Source organism: Fomitopsis serialis (genome assembly GCF_022376445.1).
Source record: "Fomitopsis serialis strain Sig1Antser10 chromosome Unknown B0H18scaffold_16, whole genome shotgun sequence".
Taxonomy (NCBI): Eukaryota; Fungi; Basidiomycota; class Agaricomycetes; order Polyporales; family Fomitopsidaceae; genus Fomitopsis; species Fomitopsis serialis.
In genome coordinates this window covers 310,736-331,426 of record NW_025954976.1, presented here as the reverse complement: position 1 = coordinate 331,426, position 20,691 = coordinate 310,736, and the positions used below count along the sequence as shown (strand labels likewise).

Here is a 20,691-nt window from a genome sequence, read left to right as displayed (position 1 = left end):
AATGTACATCAAACAACTGTATACAAGTTCTGCTGCAGAGCACCGGCTGCCTCGACTGCCTCTGCCTGACAGTTCTTCGTCCGTTGTAGTACATCCAGAACCTCAAACACCTGTGGAGCATGACTATGCAAATGACGGAAGACTGCGAAGGGGTATGTAGTCGCGCTGTCGACAGCGCGTCGGCCTACCGGGAGCGCAATCATGGACAAAATGCACTTCACTGCGTCCGGCGGATCCTGTATTCTAGAGGCTGATTCTAGTATGGATGACATTGTCAACGCTACGTCCATTGGTGAGGCGTTGCCGATTTCGAGGTCGTCTGGGCCGGAGTAGAGCGAGAGGTCTGGTCCTGTCAAGCGTTTCTCGATCTGCAACACCGCAAACCGAGACGTCGCGCTGTATGCCAAAGAGTAGATGCCCTCCCAAGCATCCGACTCGATCCTATGATTGTGATCGCAGACGTGTAGGAGTATATCCAGGGTCTGCTGCGTGACACGTTCACGGTCAACGTCGAGGATGTCCAACCCGTCCCAACTGAAGTGGGTCAGGCACAAAGACAATCTGACTACACGACCGAGGAGACGGAGAAGATCCGATGGCATGAGCTGTGAAGAAGGCTCTGCTATGTTCTCGAGAGCTGAGCGAAGCACTGCCCGGAATTCCTCCAAGAAGAGCGGGTACCTGGCGACGAGTGTTTTCAACAAGTGCAGACGGTCGAGTTGCTCTCCTTCGCCCGACTGGGCTTCGAGGAGCAGAAGACATTCTATCAGAGTGAGCACAGCGTAGGGGTAGGCGTATGAGTTGTAATTCGGGGTAAGGTGGCGTGCTAGAGTCGTCGCCAGCTTGGACGTTCCGCGCACGTGTGGGACAAGCAAGTCGCGGACGACGTCGTTCCGAGTCCTTGGGTTGCATATCATCCACACAACCCAAGAGATCTGTCGAAGCAAGGCGTACTCCATTGTTGGGTTGTTCGACATGAGAGCAGACAACGTGTCGAGTGTCCTGATCCGATGCTCGTTGCGCTCCTTCTCTACCTCGCCTTTTGAAGCCGATGATGCCAGCAAGACAGGTCGGGTGCCGGTGTAGATCACTGTGTTCACGAGCGACAACTGATCCTCGACGCTGTGCTGGGCCATTCCTCGGAATTCGGCGACACGTCTATAGAACTCCTGGACAGACTTGTTGATCTCGCAGGTGTACCATTTTTCGGACGAGGCTGCGAGTTGAAGTCTGAGCATGTGCGAGAAAAAGACGAGGTCATCGGTGTCTGTGAGGGCGGCATCCGGTGTACAGAGCGACAAATTGATGAGAGACTGTTCCGCCTCGTCTGACTGGTCCTCGAGAAAGCCCCTGAAAAATATAGGCATGCGTTTATCGGATAGGTCCACAACCCGGTCGTCTTCATCGGCTTCGGTGAGAAGTTGGGCCAAGATCCTCGCTAAGTCCGACGCTTCGGTCTGTGCGGCGGATGGAAGTTCTGCGAACGGCTCTTGTAGATGGATTGAAGCAGCGGGCAGACGAAAGGCATCACGCCAGCATCGACGAACAGCTGTCTGTGCTTGACTAGGAGGGGAGAATGAGCGAGCTCGTGGACAATCTGCTCCGTGCTCTCCTCCGTGCGAGGGAAAGACTCCACCATACGTGCCAATACGGAAGCGTCCATGAGTTCGGCGTGCTTCGTGATGTATATCCGCTCCCTTGCTCGCAGCCCGATGTCGGCGCTTATGGACCTCTCATATTCGGCCTTGATCTCGCTGCGCAGCTTTGAGACATCTAGTATTCTGGTAGAACCCATGCGGCGGTTGTTGCATTGAAGCCCGCCCTTCGCAAGCCGAGGATGTGCTCGACTGCTAGTCGCAGATTCCCCAGGATGTAAAAAAGGACGGCACATGTGTCACAGAAGAACTCCCTGGCGAGGGCATCCGCGCCGCTGAGGATGGCGGTGCTCACCGACGTTCGTACGGACATGATACGAAGAAGATGGAGAGCATGTGCGTGCCAACATAGACGACCACGGTGACGCCCACCAGACTCGATACGACTGCGCCGACTGTATTGTTACGGCCCATAGCGCGTCAACGAGCCCGGCAAAGAAGAGCAGCAGCGCTATGTGGAGCAGGACAGGGAGAGATGCGAGGATGGCGGTCAATCTCCATGTCTGCATTTTGTCAAACGATACTGGTGTTGACGACCGCAGGTTTCCGGAGAGGAGTCCAGGTAATCGCCCATATTGAATAGCCACTGCTTGGCGAGGATGGAAAGGAACGAGACCGACACGCTGACCACTAAGCTGGCAAACCAGACGGCGTTGACGCGTACGGCGTAGGGCTCCGGAGTGAATGGTTCATCGAGTAGCGCCGTTGATGCGATGTTCTCGCTGCTGTCGTTTGTTTGCAGAGTAGCGAGTATCGCCTGCAGTAATTGCACGCTCTGCGCCCCTGTGTCCGGTGACAGTAGTGGATATGTTGTGGCAACAAGAGCAGTCACGACCGCGGAGAATAGGCGGCCTATATGACGATTCCACGCTAAGTCTTCCCACTGACAGACGGGTCTGAGAAGCGGATACGCACAAATAGAAGGAGAGTATCCATTTGCATGCTCCATGCCGCTACGAAGTCGGTATGGGTCTTCGACGCTTGTCCCACGTAGAGTTTCCAGGCATCCGCGCTGAGGCTAGACTAGACAGTCTCGCTAAGGAAACCGTTCACACTGGATGTGATCTACGACTTACAGGTGCCGACAATTTCTCGTTTACTTCTGAGCGTGAGGGTTTCACGTGAGACGCTTTTGGTGCAGCCTTAACAGAGTTAGAAAGCCGCACTCAGTTGGAACCTGAACAGTCTTGAGCCTTCAAACGTACCTCATTGACGGCTGTCTTGTCCGAACCGCCCGTTTCCTTGCGAGGTGGGTAGAGCGGTTGTGTCTGGGATACTTGCATCTAAGCCGCCCAGCCTTGCCTCCCCACCATAAACCTAGACTTACGTTGAGCTCTGCGGGACCTGAGGCTCTCATCTTGTCATGGTCTGAAATAATCAAAGCCTGTGTTAGCTTGCTCTATGCGAAAGGGACATCTCGCTCTGACCTTAACAGTCTGGCCTTAACAGGTCCGAAAGTGATGAGGGGGCGAAGACAACGGGATGCGTGTTCGCGAACGCGGTATACGCGCAGCTGATCACGCTACTGTCAATGCATCGCGTGGTGATATGCCCGCGCCGCCTTCATCGCAACGTTGACTTGACGTGAAAGGCGAATCGAAATCATGAACAGCCATACTAGCGATGCTGAGATGCGTACGGGGGTGAGGTGACTCGCATAGAATACCCCATGTATGCAGCCGCATAGGTCGAGAGAAGATGGTCGGTCGGCAGCGAGTTGGGATGGACCGTGGAGGGACCGGGGCGTTCCCGATGGCCCGGTGCATGAGCGCTTGTTCTGCAATGTCTCCTTCGGCCGCCCAGCGACGTCGAGCACCGAGCATCATCTCCAGCCTCCCGCTCCCACTCTAACGGCCTCCGCATCCCAGGCGACTGAACAGCAACCCCTGCCTCGTGCTCCTGCACGAAACTGGACTCATCTGGGCCCGGTGACTGCGTCCTATGAGTGAGAAAAGGTGCGGCGTGCGCTACACCGCACCATGTCTGCTCCTCTGACTCGCTGATACGCGGACCTCGCTGCAGATCGTCGGAGTACCTGTTCGACTCGGCTGCACTCAATGAGTCTCTCCGACGAAACAAGGCGGTCGTCTGTGCCGTTTCTGCCAGCTACATCTCAACCTTTGCGGGCTACCCTGTGAGTCCGTTTCGCGCGTCAATCTATCCAGGTCGAAGGAAGTCGGTCTACTCACGTACATGCGCCCTCCGAATTGGCAACGGAATAGCTTGATTCGATCAAGTCCCGCCTGCAGACCCTCCGCACACCTATCACGGTGCCGAAGCTCGCGCTCCAGGTGTACCGGGACGAGGGTGTCATCGGATTCTACCGTGGGCTATGGATTCCACTCATCACAATCTCGTTCGTCCGTGAGTCTCTCTTCGCTCCCCATCTCGATGTCGTCGGCTTGGTTAGGTGCTGTAATCGGTGCTCACTGAGTCTGCGCGCTGGCAGGTGCGGCGAGCTTCACAATATACACGAGCACGAAGGAGTACTTCCACGACCACCACTGGCTAGCGCAGAATACGATGTTGAGCGTGGCGTCCACGGGAGGTATTGGGGGCGCGTTGAGCGGGTCCCTTATCTCGTTCGGGAGTGCGCGTAAGCAGCAAGTCCCTCTGTACTGTCATACCTGCGCTCATATTGTAGCATATACCATGCTTAGCCTTTGAGCTCGTCAAGGTATGGTCTTTCGCGGTTACAACATGTTGAAGGGATGTAACACCACCTCCCCAGGTTCGCCGGCAACTGGAGTACTCCATCGCGGCCAGCAAAGGCGTACGGATAGTCAAAGCACCCGGGACACTCGATGCCGTCCGGGACATATTCCAGCTGCACGGTCTGCGGGGACTGTATCTTGGCTTCCGACTGCATTTCGGTAGGTCCATATATTCGTCCTTGGACGCGCGAGGTTACATCGAAGCGCGGCAGTGCGTGACACACTGGGGACCGGGCTATACTTCTTCGAATACGACGGCATGCGCCATTTGATGGGCCGTTTCGCGTCGGGAGAACAGGGTCCAACGCCGTCCTGGATGCCTATCCCTCCGTCGGTGGTACCGTTCATGTGTGGTTCCCTAGCGGGAGTCACTTCTTGGGCTCTCATCTATCCTCTTGACGTGTAAGTTGTGCTGCCGACTCTTGGTACTTCTTCTCATGACGTGTTTTCAGTGTGAAGACTAAGGTGCAGCAGCGCGCCTTGGCCGGGGAGCAGAGACGAACTTTGTGGGTAACTCTGCATCGGCTCATACGAGGTGCGCCCTTTTTCCTCTATATTTCTACCTGAAATTTCAAGGCAATGCCTAGGGCCCGACCCAAACGCATCAAAACCAATATTGCTCGGCCTCGCGCGGCTGTATCGTGGGCTGGGGGTGAGCGCGCTGAGGAGCATCACGACTCATGGACTGCTGTGGACCTTATTCGACCTTACCGCGTCGTACATTGACAACTTGCCGCATGCGCCGGATGACAATACATAGAGCGTGTCTGATAATTGTGGGTTTCGCCGATGGATAACGCCTTTCACAGACTTGAGGACGGTGACGGTTGTTGGTCGGACGTGTGGGCATGACGCATACAGCTAGACGTCAGGTAGCACGGCTGACAGCCGTGCGTGCAAAACACAAAGTAGCAGACCATCCGAGACAAAACTCAATTTCGTAGATGGGCTCATGATGATTATGGTACACTTGGCGTTTTTCATGATGGTTGCCGGTCGTGAGTCTTTTGTGTTGGAATTTCGTTCATGGCAGTCTAACATGTCCGCCAGAACACCTTGCAAGCAATATTTCATCAAACACTGTGTCTTCAAACCTAATGTGTCTACTACAGCCCTGACCGTTTCGACAAGAACGTCGACACGCTATGCGCCAGTACGCTGTCCAATTGATGACGTAAGTTCTCATACCGCGGATGGACATCAGGCACTCACTCATGAACTCCCCAGGTTGGGTGAAAGCTGCAGGGATAACAACTAGTCAATTCGCGGCCCCACACGCCCAGAGATAAACCCACTTGTTCCACCAGAAGTACGTCGCAGCCGAGTACTGGTCCTGGTCCGCTAGGCCCGTCCACCACCCAGCTACAAGTTGAATACACCTCAGCCCGGCCCCTACACCAAATCGAATTAAACTCACACGCAACGTTCGTGAACCCCAGCACCTCCGCATTGTCCAGCGCAAAGTCGAACAACGCATGGGTCGGATGTATCGCGACGTTCACGCTCACCCCGAGCGCGCTCGAGTTCCGCGTGAAGCCCTCGATGTTCTGTGCGAGCTGCGCGTTGTAGTCGAGCGCGGCGAGCGACTGCAGCGTCCCGTTGTTCGGCTCGCCCGGCGCGGTGTGCGCGGACTGGTTCAGGAGGTTCGGTGTACGGCCGACGTCGGGGACCCAGTGGTGGTCAGTGAAGTCGGCGTAAAGCAGGGAGGCAGGCCCACTTGGAGGAGCAGGAAGTTACGCGCGCCGGCGGAGCGGAGGAGCGCCAGGCGCTCGAAGTAGGAGGCCAGGACACGAGCGTTCGTGGTATGCTGGGTCTCGTTGGTCCAGTAGTAGCTCTTGCCGATGTCGTTGATTCCTACAGAGGACGCCGCCAAGGCTCGTCAATTGGATCCTGAAGATAAGGAGACAGTATCGCATGCCGATGAAGACTGTGAAGAGCGAGTCGTCTGCCGTCCAGGGAACCGCGCTGTTGTTCGCGTATCCGGCGAGGAAGTTGTTGACCTGGTCGCGGAAACTCTGCGTCGACGAGGAGCTCTGCGCGACGATCGTCTCGTCCGTGACTGCACCGCCGTATCTACGCCCACCGGGACTCTCAGGGAACACGCGCCTAGGGGAGAAGAGGGACGGGGACGGACGCGAAATTGTACAGCTCAACCGTGCTGACGTTGTACGTGTCCGTCAACCACTCGATCCACATCTTACCGCCGGAAGTAGACTGGGGGGGTGCCGCTTGAGTAGCAGCTCGGGCGGTGGGTGAAGATCCCTCTACCAACCTTCAAATCATGGCTCGCGGTCAAGGTGCCATTTACGAACCGCGCGTAGGTATCCGTGTACGAGTCCCCAAACGAGAAGACGTGCTTGACGTTGGGCCAGTAGAACGCGCTTGCCGAAATACCACGAGCACATGCGACCGTGACAAGCAGCAGGAACGGTAGCGTTGAGGCAAGCATCCCTGGATGCTAGTCTTCAGTCCGTGGAACCTAGGTTGGATGAGAGCGGCCGTCGAGTGTCGGGGAGCGCCACTCGAGGGGTGCGATTTATGCTCGCCCAGCTGGACGTGCATGACATTAATGTCTGCCGGCCCGTAGCGCGGCTTGACGTCGGGTGATCGAACGCGCAGTACTTGTCGGCGAGTGACCTTTGGCAGGACCTTGCATGCGGATAGAGGCAAAATCCGAGACGATCCATGGCCTTTCTGCATATAGCTGGGTCATAGAGGACCGCTCTATAGAGGTAGTGTCGGTGAGTCGCTACGCGTTGACAAACTCCAGGTAGATCGTTCAGTGCCCCGACGCAGCGTGAGAGGTCCGTGTACGAGGATGCATGTCCTGCGTTCCGGTCCGGCTCAGGCAGGTCAGATGAGAGACCCGTGACCGCGACGAGCCTCTTCAGCGCTCCGATGCTTCAGTTTGAGTCTCTTCGCGCTCATCATAGTTGTATACATGCAGCAAACTTAGTACGCAACCCGCTCCATGGTGCCGGTGAAAAGTAAGTGTTGGATCATGTCTAAAGAGTTCGTTACTGACTACAATGGCAAGGGCAGTGCAATGTACCTATCGCTCCTGATATCTCAAAGACTCGATTGTAGGGCCATACAAAAGCGGCTAAGGAAAGGATATAACTGAAACCTGATCCAGAAGGACAGACCGCTTCATTGGGTCAGGAGCGTGTGTTCCACAACATGTCACGAGCCAAGCAGGCATTGAAGGCGGGACAGCAAACCATTTGCAAACAACTGGCCCAGAGAGCCGTGGCTATCGTTATGAACAAGGCCGACGCGATATGCAAGCCGCCGGGATAGGTGCACTTGAAATACCAGGGCGAAGACAAGATGCTCTTCCACGGTAACACAGAAGTACTTAGCCAAGTACTCTATTTCGCCACCGACATGAACTCAGATTCAACCGTTCTATTGACAGCCTGAGTACTGTGCGTTACTGCGTTCTCAGGTCGCGGACCGCGTGAGAAGGCATGCGCGTATAGGCGGGTACTTACGCCACCTACGTAGGATACGTAGGTGGGTGCAACATTGATACTCCAAGTACTGTATTCCTATGCGCAGCGCAGGTGGCAGGGCGCGTGTAGGATAGTGACGTCGGGGGCACGTGCATAGGCCTTCGATCATCAGATCCAGATCGACTCAAAAGTCTAAATCGCGCCGGCAATCCCTTCTGCCAGTGCTATCCTCGACGTCCACACATGTCTGCGAGTCTCACCTGTGCCGTATCCGCGTTCGACACAGCTCACTCACACTTTCGGTCCTCCTCTCACAGTCTGCGGAAATCATGAGGTGTTTTCGCGACGGCGGGGACAGAAATGGGCGGCTGGTACTAGTGGGATGACGCAAGGGTGTACGTATGACACTTTGGCTGGTGGAGCGTGCAGCCAGCCGCAGATGATGCTCCTGCTCTCGAAATACGGTTACTGCGCGGCTCTAGAGTCGCACAGAGGCCTCTCACTCCATGCCGCCCCTGCCGTCGATTGACCTCACAGCGCCAGCCTCTGGTCAGCCTCAGTCACACATATAATCCTCCTCTCCGCTCCTCCCAGCGTGACTTCCGACCACTCGCAGCCCGCCAAGCACGCCGCGACATGCTCACCCACCGCAAGAAGGCCAAGCCCCAAGACGAAGAGTCTGCCCCGGACTCGTCCAATGGCACTGCGAACGGTGGACCTGCAGAGAAGGACGACCACCGTACGTAGACCTGCTTGTCTACCATCGTTCCGCTAGACACATCTTCCCTGCTTCCAGGATATGACGACGGCGACGAGTACGAAATCCTATTACGCTACGCTAGTGATGAAGCCGCAAAGCTCGAACGTGGTGAGGACGCCGAGGATGAGGAGGAAGAAGGCCAGGAGAAGCGGCTCTGGTACATGCCGTGGAAGAAAGTCCGCACAGGCAAACAGAAGGAGAAGAAGGTCCCTCAAGACTGGCTGCAAACCGACACCCAGCAAGGTCTTACCGGCGCAGAGATCGACAAGCGCAGAAAGACCTTTGGCTGGAACGAGCTGCAGAGCCAGGACGAGAACCAGTTCCTCAAGTTTATCTCCTACTTCCGCGGGCCCATCTTGTACGTCATGGAACTCGCTGTTCTCCTCTCCGCCGGCTTGCGGGACTGGATTGATTTCGGTGTCATTGTGCGTCTCTTCCCATTTTTATACGTCACTGGTGAGTGTCCTCATGCTTTTGACAGATCGGCATTTTGTTCCTGAACGCCGGAGTGGGTTGGTACCAGGAGAAGTATGTCTTGTCACTGTAATCTGTAATCACAGCAGTCCCTGCTAACGCCGAGAACAGACAGGCCGGTGACATTGTTGCCCAACTCAAGGCTGGCATTGCGCTCAAGGCACTGGTCGTACGCGATGGACGCGAACAGGAAATCGAAGCTCGAGATATCGTTCCGGGTGACATTGTGAGTCTTGGTTACTCCACCGACCTGTCTCGCAAGAAAAGCTAATAGACCATGTCAGATTGTGTTGGAGGAAGGCAGAACAATTCCTGCGGACGCAAAGGTAAGAGTGACACCGCTCCCGCCGCCGTTGCGCGTCTAATCGCCCACCAGATCCTCACCGACTACAACGACAAGTCCGGATCCAAGTCCAAGGCGATCACCGAGAAGCTCGGCCGCTCCAATAGCACATCCTCTGCCTCGTCGTCCTCTTCCAGGGACAAGGGCCCCTCCGTGCTTTCCGTCGACCAGTCTGCCATCACCGGCGAGTCACTGGCGTCCGACAAGTTCCTCGGTGACGTCGCGTACTACACGTGCGGCGTGAAGCGCGGCAAGGCATACGGTGTGGCTACGTGTAACGCGCAGCAGAGCTTTGTCGGCCGCACGGCGAACCTCGTCATGTCCAGCAACGAGCGCGGGCACTTCCAGATTGTGCTGGACGGCATTGGGAATGCGCTGCTGGTGATTGTGATCGGGTTTATCTTCATTGTGTGGATTGGAGGATTCTTCAGGCACCTGGGCATTGCGACGCCGGCGCAGAACAACTTGCTCGTGTATGCGCTGATCTTCTTCGTGAGTCGTCATTGCATATATGGTCCCAGGATCGTTGTTCACGTTGCGCCTCGTAGATCATCGGTGTACCCGTCGGTCTTCCGTGCGTGACGACTACCACGATGGCTGTCGGCGCGGCGTACCTGGCAAAGCAGAAGGCCATCGTGCAGAAGCTTACGGCCATCGAGTCTCTTGCAGGCGTCGACATGCTCTGCTCAGACAAGACCGGCACGCTCACCGCGAACAAGCTCTCCCTCAACGAGCCGTACATCGCGCCGAACGTCGACCCGAACTGGTTCATGGCCGCCGCGGCGCTCGCCTCCTCGCACAACGTCAAGTCGCTCGACCCGATCGACAAGGTGACCGTCGTCGGGCTGAAGGACTACCCAGGCGCGCAGGACATCCTCCGGGGCGGGTGGAAGACGAGCAAGTTCACGCCGTTCGACCCCGTCTCGAAGCGGATCACGGCGGAGGTCGAGCGCGACGGCAAGCGGTACACCTGCGCGAAGGGCGCGCCGAACGCGATCCTCCGCCTCAGCGAGTTCGACCCGGACACGATCCAGGCGTACCACGCGAAGAGCCAGGAGTTCGCGCAGAGGGGGTTCCGTTCCCTGGGCGTGGCCGTGAAGGAGGAGGGCCAGCCGTGGCAGCTCCTGGGCATGCTCGCGATGTTCGACCCGCCGCGCGCGGACACGGCCGCGACGATCCACGAGGCGATCGACCTCGGGATACACATCAAGATGCTCACGGGCGACGCGGTCGCGATCGCGATCGAGACGTGCAAGCAGCTCGGGCTGGGCACGAACGTGTACGACTCGGCGCGGCTGATCGGCGGGCAGATGGCGGGCTCGGAGGTGCGCGACTTCATTGAGGCCGCGGATGGCTTCGCGGAGGTGTTCCCGGAGCATAAGTACCAGGTGGTGTCGATGCTGCAGCAACGCGGGCACCTTACGGCGATGACGGGGGATGGTGTCAGTGAGTACCGTTGTACCCTGGTGATGCGTGAACGTTGTGCTGATCATTTGACCAGATGATGCGCCTTCGCTGAAGAAGGCGGACTGTGGTATCGCTGTGGAGGGCGCGTCGGATGCGGCGCGGACGGCGGCGGATGTCGTGTTCCTTGACGAGGGTCTGAGCACGATCATCACTTCGATCAAGGTCGCGCGCCAGATCTTCCACAGGATGAAGGCTTACATCGTCTACCGTATCGCGCTTTGTATCCACCTCGAGCTCTACTTGGTGCGTTTGTTTGCTATTGTCAGCATGCGCTCGGTCTGACCCTGGTCACAGTGTCTGTCTATGCTCATTCTGAACGAGACTATCCGCGTGGACCTCATCGTCTTCCTGGCCATCTTCGCAGAGTATGTTCCATCGTTCTCGTCTGGTCACTCCGCAGTACGCTGACGGTTCCACTCTCAGCGTCGCGACCATCGCTATTGCTTACGACAACGCCCCCCACGAACGCAAACCCGTCGATTGGCAGCTCCCGAAGGTGTGGATCATGTCAACCCTCATGGGCATGCTGCTCGCCGGCGGCACCTGGATCATCCGCGGAACGCTATTCCTCGGAGACGGCGGCATCATCCAGAACTTCGGCAGCGTCCAAGAGATTCTGTTCCTCGAAGTCGCGCTCACGGAATCGTGGGTCATCCTCATCACCCGCATGGCGATAGGGCCGGACTCGGGGCCTTTTGTCTGGCCTTCGTGGCAGCTGGTGGGGGCGGTCCTCGGTGTGGACGTTCTTGCCACGATCTTTGCGCTGTTTGGATGGATCTCGGGGCCGGGCGAGCACGGGGGATGGATCGACATCGTCACTGTGGTCAAGATCTGGGCATACTCGTTCGGCGTCACCGTCGTCGTCGGTTTACTCTGTAAGTGACGTGCCTGCCTCCGGATCGTCGACCCCGCGTGCTGATCTTCTGCGTCAGACTTCCTTCTGAGCAGGATGCGGTGGCTGGACAACGTCGGCCGGCGCAACCGGAGCAGGAAGGACGTCAAGCTCGAGAACTTCATCACGGAGATGCAGCGGCTCACGTTCGTGCACGAGCACGACGCCCAGGGCGAGTCGTACTACCGCCTGTCGTCCGGGAACTCGAGCCAGGATGAGAAGAAGGGGGGTGAGAAGAAGGGTGCTGAGAAGCCGAAGGCGAGCAGCAAGTCGGGGAGCACGCACAACGTCGCTGAGGAGGGGCGGAAGACGGGGAAGGGCGGGAAGGACGATGCACAGGAGAAGGGTAATCAGGTCGAGCCGACGGAGGCTAAGGAGGCGGGCAACGGTGCAGGGGAGAATGCTCAAAGCGACGGCGACAAGCGCGATGACAACGGCAATCGGGACGCGCCTACCGGCGAGCAAGCGTCGACATGACATTGACAATCACGCACGGTTGTCAATGCTAGAAAGGTGCCTCTGACGACTGCATGACATGGACCCCATACATACTAGTATATCTGAACATTGTATCTTTTGCGGATCTGTTGTATCATGACCTGACGAGTAGCGGTGTAGACCCTGAATGTCGTACGAAAATACCATACCACGTAGACTAATAAAACCTGCGTTACAATGCGTTTGAGTACTCGAGAGTCGCGTAGCATCCCTCGAAATAATAACCCGATGCACGCACGCAAGCGAGGCATCACAGGCCGTGGTCCGCTGGACGTTGAGAGCTGTGCAAGGTACGAGATGCATCGCACCGCCCTAAGGAGACTCAGACGCGCTGTTTCACTGCCAGGAGGGAGCCGGCACATACATGCGGCCGGGGTGAACACCAGTGACCAGGGCCGTGCAAGGGTAGTGCTGGTACCTGTCGGACTCAGAGTTCAAGGATTCTCGAGACGGCTTATCGAGAGACTGAAAAATAGTAAGGTTGGCCTCATTCAGATCCATCCAACGTGACGCGCTGTGACTCGGCGTTATCCCCGAGGACTTATCCAGTGACACTCGTAGCGCCGGCAAGGGCCAATCATGCACTGCGCACACTCACCGCCGAGTTGCTTTGGACTCTCGGGCACTTTCGTCATAAAACATTCACTATGGTGTGCTGCAGTACAGTAGAGTTATGTGTAGTCAATGTATGATATCCGAATTCCATTACTCATTGATTAAATAGACCCTGCAGATGCAGCGGAAGTGAGGTCCTGCATGATCGTGTCGGGGACGGTACGATGGCTATGGTATTTCCTCGATGCCCATGCGGCTTGCGCGCCGTTGAGGCCTTTGTGATATGCATCCATGAAGCGGCGCGAGCGCGTGGCATATCTGGCCCATCGGCAGTGATCAGGTTCTGATCACGATCACACATACACAGCCTACTCACCGGACAACCCTCGGACAGACCATCGACGGGCTCGGAAGCGCAGCGAGAGCGTGGCGAGATCGGTGTGTGGCTGTCTGGGCGCGGGAAGAAGAGATCTGCGGTCACCTTCCACAGCTGAACACCGGGATCCAAGTCCGACGCGGAATCGCTCGCGTCATCGACAGCATTGCATGATGAAGTCGGGTCATGCATGGGTGTTTCGGAGGACTCTGGAGAGGTTCGAGGAACCTTGCTCGGAGGTGAGTCTGTGTCCGACTCGGAGGTCGCTTCTGATACGGATGCTGGCTCAGGAGACTGACTGCGACGGTTATGGAATTGTTGACAGATGGATCGTAACCCAGAGAATACAGGGCCCGCTGTTTGCGGCACCGGCTGAGAGGATACGTGCTCCTTGACACTAGCTATAGCCTACTCGTCGCAATGGTCAATTGCCATGCAAGAGGTTCCGAAAACTTTGGTACTCACATTCTCTTTGTTTTGCCCACTTTCTGACTGACCCTGCTTCTTAGACTTCTTTCTCGGAATACCGAGGTTCGCGAATCGCCAGGCATGCTTCCGTTTAGGCATCGTAGGTGATGGTGCAACCGTAGGGACGGAACCGTGTTCGGTATGCGGCGGGCGCCTACTCGCCGGATATGTTCTGCGGTCGTGTAAACTGCACTACACTAAGACAACACTGCGCGCGATGATTTCGTGAAAGAGTTCGTGTCCGGAGACCTCGATTGAAGATTTGTTCGTTGTCATTTGAATGGTACAGTACGAGTACACGATCTAGTATGAATTCTTCACTTAATGGCCATATTTCGTCACACTTTGTAACGCTCGGCCATTTCCGTTGGATGGATCTGAATGAGGCCAACCTTATGGAACGTCTGAGACTGGGGTGCTGTGAGATCGACTTGCCTCGTACTCGTGACGAAGCGCGATTAATTGGAGGGATAGGCCTGGGAAGCGCTCGTAATGGGATTATCATGACAAGTTCGCGGGATGGGGCAGGCTGAACGGTGGACTGCACAAGACGTGGTGAGTGGGTCAATTACGGGCAACCGGTCGACGTTCGATCGTGGGTGGGCTCAGTGATAGAAGCCGGACGGTGCGCGTAACCCTGAACAGTGAGCTCTCGAATGGAAGCGGGCAGCAAATGCTGAATATTGAATGACTGGCGGGGTACAGACACTCACCTAGGATCAACGGACACAGGGCGAAGGCGCATTAGAGCAGGCTGATCGAGTTCAGCATGGATAAATATACGGCCCCTGCGACACCGACATGTCGTTGCTGTCGTAATATGTGTAGCGGCAACATAACAGCAGTAACCCAATAGCAATATGCATCATGCAGAGAAGCGGATAGCAATCCAGGGCTTGCTCGTCACGCATAGCTCCCTCCGCCCAGAGACGAAATAGGCTTTAGGACATGCCGGCCAACCGACCTGTCCTTAGGTGGGAGTGCTAATGATGCGCTGATTTCTTCCCTGTACGGATACACGCAGGAGGATGATTACCCAGCCGGTCAGGAAGCGGACACCGTAAGACGCACCGTCAACGAACATATTCCGGGTGGCTGAGGGCAATGTTGCGGTTATCCCGTCGAGCTCGCGAGTCAGTCGGACCTGACACCCAAGTCGTGAGGTGTCGGTCAAGCCGAATGCCATGTCGAGCATGTCGTTTTCATCATCCTGAGGTGAAGGAGAGGTAAGGCTAAAGAAGCTGGTCGGATGGTGGTGTGTGCGTTACCTCGGGCTCGGGAGTAAGGTCGTAGTGCTCCGGTGAGAGAATGACATGGCATGTCGAGCATGCGACCGACCCCTCGCATGCACCTGTGAACAGAATTTGTCAAGATCAGCTCTACCTTTACAGAGACGAAGGCTCACCCTCGAGGTCAATATCGTGCTCATGCGCAATGTCAGAATGTCGTCCCCCTCGTTCGCTTCAACAGTCTTGATCAGGTTCCCCTTCGAGTCCTTGAAGTGTAGCTTAATCCTGTTCGCGCGTCAAGCATTTGGAAAGGAGCGCCATAGCGGCGACTTACCCTGTGCCAGGCTCGGGACGTGTGAGGTGCCCGTGCCGTACAACTTGAGTCTCAAAGTGAGAACACATCAATATGATGCTACGAATCGACACTAACCTGCACTCGTATGCATCGCACGCTTTCTGCTGAGCGACGAGAGTGTCTGACCGGCGGAGTGCCATCTGCTCGGCGAAGTCATGAACAGTGATTCCGAGCGAGATGTCCTGCTCATACACCGAGCTTGCTGATGTACGCAAATCCTCGAAGAAGAGGAGATCGCATGCGTGGGTGCAGGAATGCGAGCTAGGGCTGCGAGAGTCCGCGCGGACATAGTGGGCAACAGCGAAGCTTGTCCAGGCGTACAGCGAGCGTTTTGGGTGCAGGTAGGGCTGTGGGAATAGGTGACTACGGTACCTCAGACAGTGAGGATCTGAGCCCTATGGGTAGGCGGGGATTTGGAGGATGTGAAAGCGGCGAGCAGAGACTGGCCTGTGACCACTTTCTGCGGCCGGCCGACATACACAGACTCGCGGCGCTGACACGCATCACGTGCATCATCACGCGTCGCGTACCCCGAACGTTCGCGTCCGCCTGGGCCGGCGAGGACCGACGCGTTTGCTGGTTCATATACTTGGCTGCGATCACCACTTGAATATCCGCGTCCGCACACTCCTCAGCGTCCGTGGCCGCCATGGCGACCTTCAACATACCAGTTCTACTTCGTTATTCCGGACGAGGCCCTAATGCTTCTGGCTCGTACAAGTATGTCACCGACGTCGTATATCAACACGAAGGGAGCTCGCCCGCAACGGTGTCGGACGTCGAGACCTTCTTGAAAACCTCGTCCAATCTAAGCCTGTGGAATTCGAACTGTCCAATCCAGCACTTGAATTTGCCGCGGTAGCCATCCGTCAGGTGAGTAGGGCCTTCTTCTCCTACGAAGCGCACTCACATTTCCTAGGTTTCGACACCACTGTACTCTCCCGATGCCAGTGATGCAACAATCTCCCAGACCGTAAACAATGAAGTCATCAGGAAAAAGACCAAGTTGATCGCCGACCGAATGAAGCTGTCTGGCATGGAGGACAAGCTGGTGTCCATCATTTGTGCGTTCACGCGGCACTCGCGCTACCGTCGTGGCTTATGCCTCTCATAGCCGTGCCGACATTGGGTGACGACCAGCAGGCAACCCTTGCCTCGGTGGTGGAGGGAATCGCAGCTAGGCTCCCTGGTGAGTGTAAGGTTTGCGCGAGTTCACGCCTCTTGACAGTGCGTCAGATCGAGAAGCCATCGCCGCAGCTGGTAGAAAGCGGCGCTCTCCCTCGAGCGGGGCCACTGTTAGTGAGCTCATGAAGACACAGACCCCAACCCACCTAGATGCCGTGTACAACTATCGGCCTCTTCACCTCGCGCCTCCTCCGATCATTATCTACCGCCCGGCATTCGCTCGATTTGCTTATTCCATATCCCAACCCATTGGTTCCAACATATACACTCCTAAGGAGGTTGAAACAGCTCGAGAATTCATCGAACTATCATCTAAGCTCTATGTGGACGAGCCATCCCGTCAGAGGGCCATAACGGATGCCTTGTCGAACGCCGTCGGACTGGCATACTCGATCGTACTTCGCTAAACTATTCCTCTGGTAGCCTCGAACCGGACGGCGTGATACGTATGGACACGTCATTCGAAGGTTTTAGACCCGTCGTTGCCATCACTGAGGTCAAGAACGAGATTGGGACCGGTGGCTGTGATCCACGCGCACAGGCTGAATGTGCATACGTTGCCATCTACACATCCCCCGAGGTTTGTGCTCCCCCTGAGGGCTCATGATCATGTGTTGACTGTAAGACTTACAGGCCAAACCCATCCGCAATATTTGCTGTTGCCCTGCTCTCCTTCTTGCAATTGCCGGACCATATATTGCCGTGAGCGGGGCCGCCTTCGCAGACCAGCTCATTTCGCAGCCCTTCACGGACTACATGTCTGTCATTCCTCTGTCGCCACTCGAATCGTCCTCAATGTCCGAAACCATACTCTCTGTTGCGCGGCTCTTCCGTGCGCTCAAGCATTGCGTCACCGACTTGAAGACTTATTACGGTGGTTTGCAAGCCATGAAGTCGGTTTCTTCCTCACGCTTGAAATCTGGTGCTCAGCGCACTTCTCCCCGAACATCCTCAAACAACCCCGTAGATACACGGCTCAGTGGCGTACCGAAGGCATCCTCCGGCACACCGTCACATTACGTAGGCCCGAGCTTCAGTACATACACCGATCTCAATGGACAACAAGTGGAGCTGAAGTATGTGGCTCGCCTGGCTGCCCAGTACAGCTCTAAAGCAGTCTTTCTCGCGGACGCTCGCGTCCCCGACAAGGCCGCCTTCAGAGTTGTTGTCAAATTCACCGAAGCATATGGGAAGCACGCGCACAAGGTTGCGCATGAAGGCGGGTTCGCTCCGAAGTTGCACCACTGCGAGAAGGTTAACAGCGTAGGAATGTGGGTCGTCGTCATGGACTTTGTCGCCAGCGGCAGTGATTCCGTGCGCCTGTCCTCCGTTGCCGAGTCACTGCGCAACGCCGTCAAGACTCTTCACGACAAGGGCTTCGTGTTCGGAGACCTGCGCGAGCCGAACATCTTGGTCACGAAGGAGGGGAAAGTTCAGCTCATAGACTTTGACTGGTGCGGGCGTGTTGAGGAGGCCCGGTACCCGTACGACATTGCAATGACAGGCGACCACGGCTGGCATGCTGATGTGCAGCCGGGAGGGCTGATCGCCAAGGAGCACGATGCACACATGTTCGAGCGCCTGACGGAGGTGCAGTTCGAGCTGACGGAGGAGCAGTCTTGAGGTCAATCGCGTCCGAGGAGCGACGCGTTTGGTGGTTCATAAGCCTGGCGCACGCGTAACTATGGAAGTGAATCGCGAGCGGTCCACGTTCTGGGCAGTTTGATCCCACCAGCAGACACAGTTGCTAAGGACCATCATCATACGCTGTTAGATTCAAGGTGTGTACCGTTAAAGGCGGCTAGGTGGCATGAAAATGATGTGTGATATTGTGACCTGAGATCCCAGACGCGCTATGCGGTAGATATGTATGCAATCGCATCAGGTAACAGCTGCGACAGGAGCGGGTCAGGCCAGTTAGAACACAGGGGTACAGGGAGATACGCACTGTACTTGGGACCTCCGCCGCCCTCTGGAACTGTCCACGTAATATCTTGAGTCGGCACTTTGATGTCGCAGAGTTTGCAGTGTATACAGTTCTGGACAGGAACATCTAGTCAGAACAGCACCTCGTAACCAAACTATTGAAGGACACTACCTGTGAGTTGATCACAAGCTTCTTTCCTCCCCAGCCCTCACTGTCTTCATTTTGGGCAGACTCATCATCCACATACTCGTACACTTGAGCTGGACATGCTCGTCCAAGCAGCCCGGCGTACTCGCCCACGTTCGCTTTCACGTGCTCCCTCCTTACCGCCTTGCTCTCCTCGAACTCCTCTGTCGCCAGTCCCTCCTCCGCTCCAGGCTGAGCTTCCAACCCAGCGTCAGCCACACCCTTGCCATACTTCCGCACCCGAAGGTGAACCGGCTGGTCCTCCGCATGGTTCGTCCCCGTCAGCGCAAGACTTGTCAGCAAGTCCGTGCTCAACGGGGCCTCGAACGGCGGGTACTCAATCGGCGTGCACTCGCTCGCCTTCTTCGTGTGCGCCGCGTCGCTCAGCTTCTTCGTATTCCGGAACGTCCACGGCGTGCGTCCCTTCAGAAGCAGCGTGTCCACGCCCGAGTACGCGATGCCGCCCCACATGCCCAGCGGCGTGTTGAACGACGGCCGTACGTTGCGCACCTCGTGCAGATCTGCGTGCGCCCAGCTATTCCGGAACGCCGTCTCGTAATCGCTCATGTCTGCCGGTACCGAGGAGCCCTCTTCTTGCGCGGACAAGGCGTTGTAGGCGGTCTCAGCGGCGAGCATACCGCTCTTCATGGCGTTGTGCGTGCCTTTGATCTTGGCGACGTTGACCATGCCGGCGGAACACCCAATGAGCGCGCCACCGGGGAAGTGCAGCTGCGGGAGGGACTGCAGGCCACCCTCGTTCAGAGTGCGTCCGCCGTACGCTATTCGGCTTGAGTCGCCCGAAAGCAGGTCCCGGAAATATGGATGGTGTTTCATACGCTGGAGGTGCCCCTGAGATGAGATGCGCGCGCGACAAAGCTACATTCACCGTTACCTGAAGTTCTCTGTATGGGCTGAGATATGGGTTGGCATAGTCCAGCCCAATCACCAAACCCAAGCTGACGAGGCCATCCGCCATGTGATACACCCATCCGCCGCCGTAGGTCTTCCAGTCGATGGGCCAACCCATCGTATGCACCACCTCTCCCGGCCGGTACTTACTTGGGTCCACACGCCATACCTCCTTCACACCCATGCCGTACGTCTGCGGGTCGCTGTTCTCCCTCAAGTGGAACCTTCGGATGACCTCCTTTGAGAGCGAGCCATGTGCACCCTCGGCAAGCAAAGTGACGCGGGCGCGGAACTCCATGCCAGGTTCAAAGGCATCCTTCATCCGACCCTCGCGGTCCAGGCCAACCTCGTTTGTGCGCACCCCGAGCACGCTTTTCCCGTCGGGCCCATACACAAGGCCTGCACCGGCAAAACCAGGGTAGACCTCTACACCGAGCTCCTCGGCGATGGAGCCCAGCCACGCGGTGAACTGTGAGAGCGAGAGGATGTAGGTGCCCATTTTCTTCATCTGTGGTGGTTGTGGTATGCGGAACGAGGAGGACTTGGTGAAGAAGCGCATGGAGGTGTGCGTGGTAGGTTGTGTGAGGGGGTGGTCCGAGCGATTTTGCCAGTCGGGGAGCAGTTCGTTCAGAGCGCGAGGCTCAACTACCGCACCTGATAGCACATGGGAGCCTGGGCCGCGGTGTGAGCTTGTGGTTGTCTGAGAGGAACTGGATTAACGGCGAGGCGCTACCGCAAGGCGCAAGTCCGGAAAGTGTGCGACGGAGCCACCCTGGCGGGTGCCAAAGGGTGGAGGAATTGACATGTATACAATGAGAGTGCAGCGACGCACGTCCAGTGAGGCCATCACCGGCTGAGTCCTCAAAAACTCTTCCAGTGTTCCAGAGTGCAGCAGGGTCTCGCAATTCTAGCACGTACGATGCACATTGTGAAGACTCACCGACTTCGCCACCTTTCTCTAACACCACCACGCGGATCTCGCGGCCCTTCTCCTGCTCGAGCTGCTTCAACCTAATGGCTGCACTGAGCCCAGCGGGGCCACCGCCAACAATACAGACGTCAACTTCGTCCGAGGCCCTCTCGACATTGCTGGGATCGAACAGCTCTCGTCGTCGGCGCGCCGTGGAGTGGATAGAACGCACAGCGCGCAAGGCGGCGCTCTGCTGCCTGTGCAGACGCAGCATAGCTCACAGGAGTCAGGAAGGGATGGACGGACGGACGAGAACGCGGGGGGCACCGGCTA

General features: G+C 56.8%; 8 protein-coding genes across 8 annotated transcripts; 4 read left to right on the top strand and 4 right to left on the bottom strand.

Annotated features, from left to right (window-relative positions):
- Window positions 1-8: 8 nt before the first annotated feature.
- On the bottom strand, window positions 9-3,012 carry B0H18DRAFT_1116820 (uncharacterized protein; the record flags this gene model as incomplete). Its single annotated transcript, XM_048033486.1, has 7 exons — window positions 9-1,457; window positions 1,520-1,754; window positions 2,180-2,538; window positions 2,571-2,678; window positions 2,732-2,797; window positions 2,861-2,923; window positions 2,983-3,012. The coding sequence occupies 7 exons, from the start codon at window positions 3,010-3,012 to the stop codon at window positions 9-11; spliced, it is 2,310 nt and encodes a 769-aa protein (XP_047896174.1).
- A 346-nt stretch (window positions 3,013-3,358) lies between these two features.
- B0H18DRAFT_993150 (mitochondrial carrier) lies at window positions 3,359-5,215 on the top strand. The gene is made up of 9 exons (XM_048045174.1): window positions 3,359-3,610; window positions 3,678-3,789; window positions 3,878-4,019; window positions 4,105-4,251; window positions 4,316-4,332; window positions 4,387-4,528; window positions 4,582-4,771; window positions 4,822-4,904; window positions 4,957-5,215. Exons 1-9 carry the CDS (start codon window positions 3,597-3,599, stop codon window positions 5,127-5,129), a joined length of 1,020 nt encoding a protein of 339 aa, XP_047896173.1. The 5' UTR covers window positions 3,359-3,596; the 3' UTR covers window positions 5,130-5,215.
- Window positions 5,216-7,248, bottom strand: B0H18DRAFT_1103017 (uncharacterized protein). Its single transcript, XM_048032569.1, has 8 exons — window positions 6,642-7,248; window positions 6,504-6,583; window positions 6,276-6,475; window positions 6,087-6,244; window positions 5,787-6,000; window positions 5,665-5,731; window positions 5,582-5,608; window positions 5,216-5,527 (listed from the first exon to the last, which is right to left on the bottom strand). Exons 1-8 carry the CDS (start codon window positions 6,816-6,818, stop codon window positions 5,476-5,478), a joined length of 975 nt encoding a protein of 324 aa, XP_047896172.1. The 5' UTR covers window positions 6,819-7,248; the 3' UTR covers window positions 5,216-5,475.
- Window positions 7,249-8,021: 773 nt separating this feature from the next.
- On the top strand, window positions 8,022-12,512 carry B0H18DRAFT_993122 (uncharacterized protein). The gene is made up of 11 exons (XM_048045173.1): window positions 8,022-8,563; window positions 8,621-9,009; window positions 9,066-9,112; window positions 9,170-9,284; window positions 9,343-9,384; window positions 9,435-9,893; window positions 9,950-10,855; window positions 10,905-11,111; window positions 11,163-11,233; window positions 11,292-11,743; window positions 11,801-12,512. The coding sequence occupies exons 1-11, from the start codon at window positions 8,461-8,463 to the stop codon at window positions 12,235-12,237; spliced, it is 3,228 nt and encodes a 1,075-aa protein (XP_047896171.1). The 5' UTR covers window positions 8,022-8,460; the 3' UTR covers window positions 12,238-12,512.
- Window positions 12,513-12,879: 367 nt separating this feature from the next.
- On the top strand, window positions 12,880-13,987 carry B0H18DRAFT_993118 (uncharacterized protein). Its single transcript, XM_048045172.1, has 4 exons — window positions 12,880-13,131; window positions 13,190-13,428; window positions 13,480-13,646; window positions 13,699-13,987. Exons 1-3 carry the CDS (start codon window positions 13,038-13,040, stop codon window positions 13,582-13,584), a joined length of 438 nt encoding a protein of 145 aa, XP_047896170.1. The 5' UTR covers window positions 12,880-13,037; the 3' UTR covers window positions 13,585-13,646; window positions 13,699-13,987.
- Window positions 13,988-14,370: 383 nt separating this feature from the next.
- Window positions 14,371-15,456, bottom strand: B0H18DRAFT_993111 (2Fe-2S ferredoxin-type domain-containing protein). The gene is made up of 5 exons (XM_048045171.1): window positions 15,221-15,456; window positions 15,041-15,171; window positions 14,926-15,008; window positions 14,729-14,867; window positions 14,371-14,663 (listed from the first exon to the last, which is right to left on the bottom strand). Exons 1-5 carry the CDS (start codon window positions 15,379-15,381, stop codon window positions 14,641-14,643), a joined length of 537 nt encoding a protein of 178 aa, XP_047896169.1. The 5' UTR covers window positions 15,382-15,456; the 3' UTR covers window positions 14,371-14,640.
- A 434-nt stretch (window positions 15,457-15,890) lies between these two features.
- B0H18DRAFT_1116814 (uncharacterized protein) lies at window positions 15,891-18,049 on the top strand (the record flags this gene model as incomplete). The annotated part of the gene is made up of 7 exons (XM_048033485.1): window positions 15,891-15,961; window positions 15,994-16,114; window positions 16,161-16,305; window positions 16,356-16,430; window positions 16,478-16,790; window positions 16,850-17,006; window positions 17,060-18,049. 7 exons carry the CDS (start codon window positions 15,891-15,893, stop codon window positions 18,047-18,049), a joined length of 1,872 nt encoding a protein of 623 aa, XP_047896168.1.
- Window positions 18,050-18,295: 246 nt separating this feature from the next.
- On the bottom strand, window positions 18,296-20,669 carry B0H18DRAFT_993096 (FAD/NAD-P-binding domain-containing protein). The gene is made up of 4 exons (XM_048045170.1): window positions 20,389-20,669; window positions 19,432-20,120; window positions 18,375-19,376; window positions 18,296-18,318 (listed from the first exon to the last, which is right to left on the bottom strand). Exons 1-3 carry the CDS (start codon window positions 20,630-20,632, stop codon window positions 18,480-18,482), a joined length of 1,830 nt encoding a protein of 609 aa, XP_047896167.1. The 5' UTR covers window positions 20,633-20,669; the 3' UTR covers window positions 18,296-18,318; window positions 18,375-18,479.
- Between the last annotated feature and the right edge of the window lie 22 nt (window positions 20,670-20,691).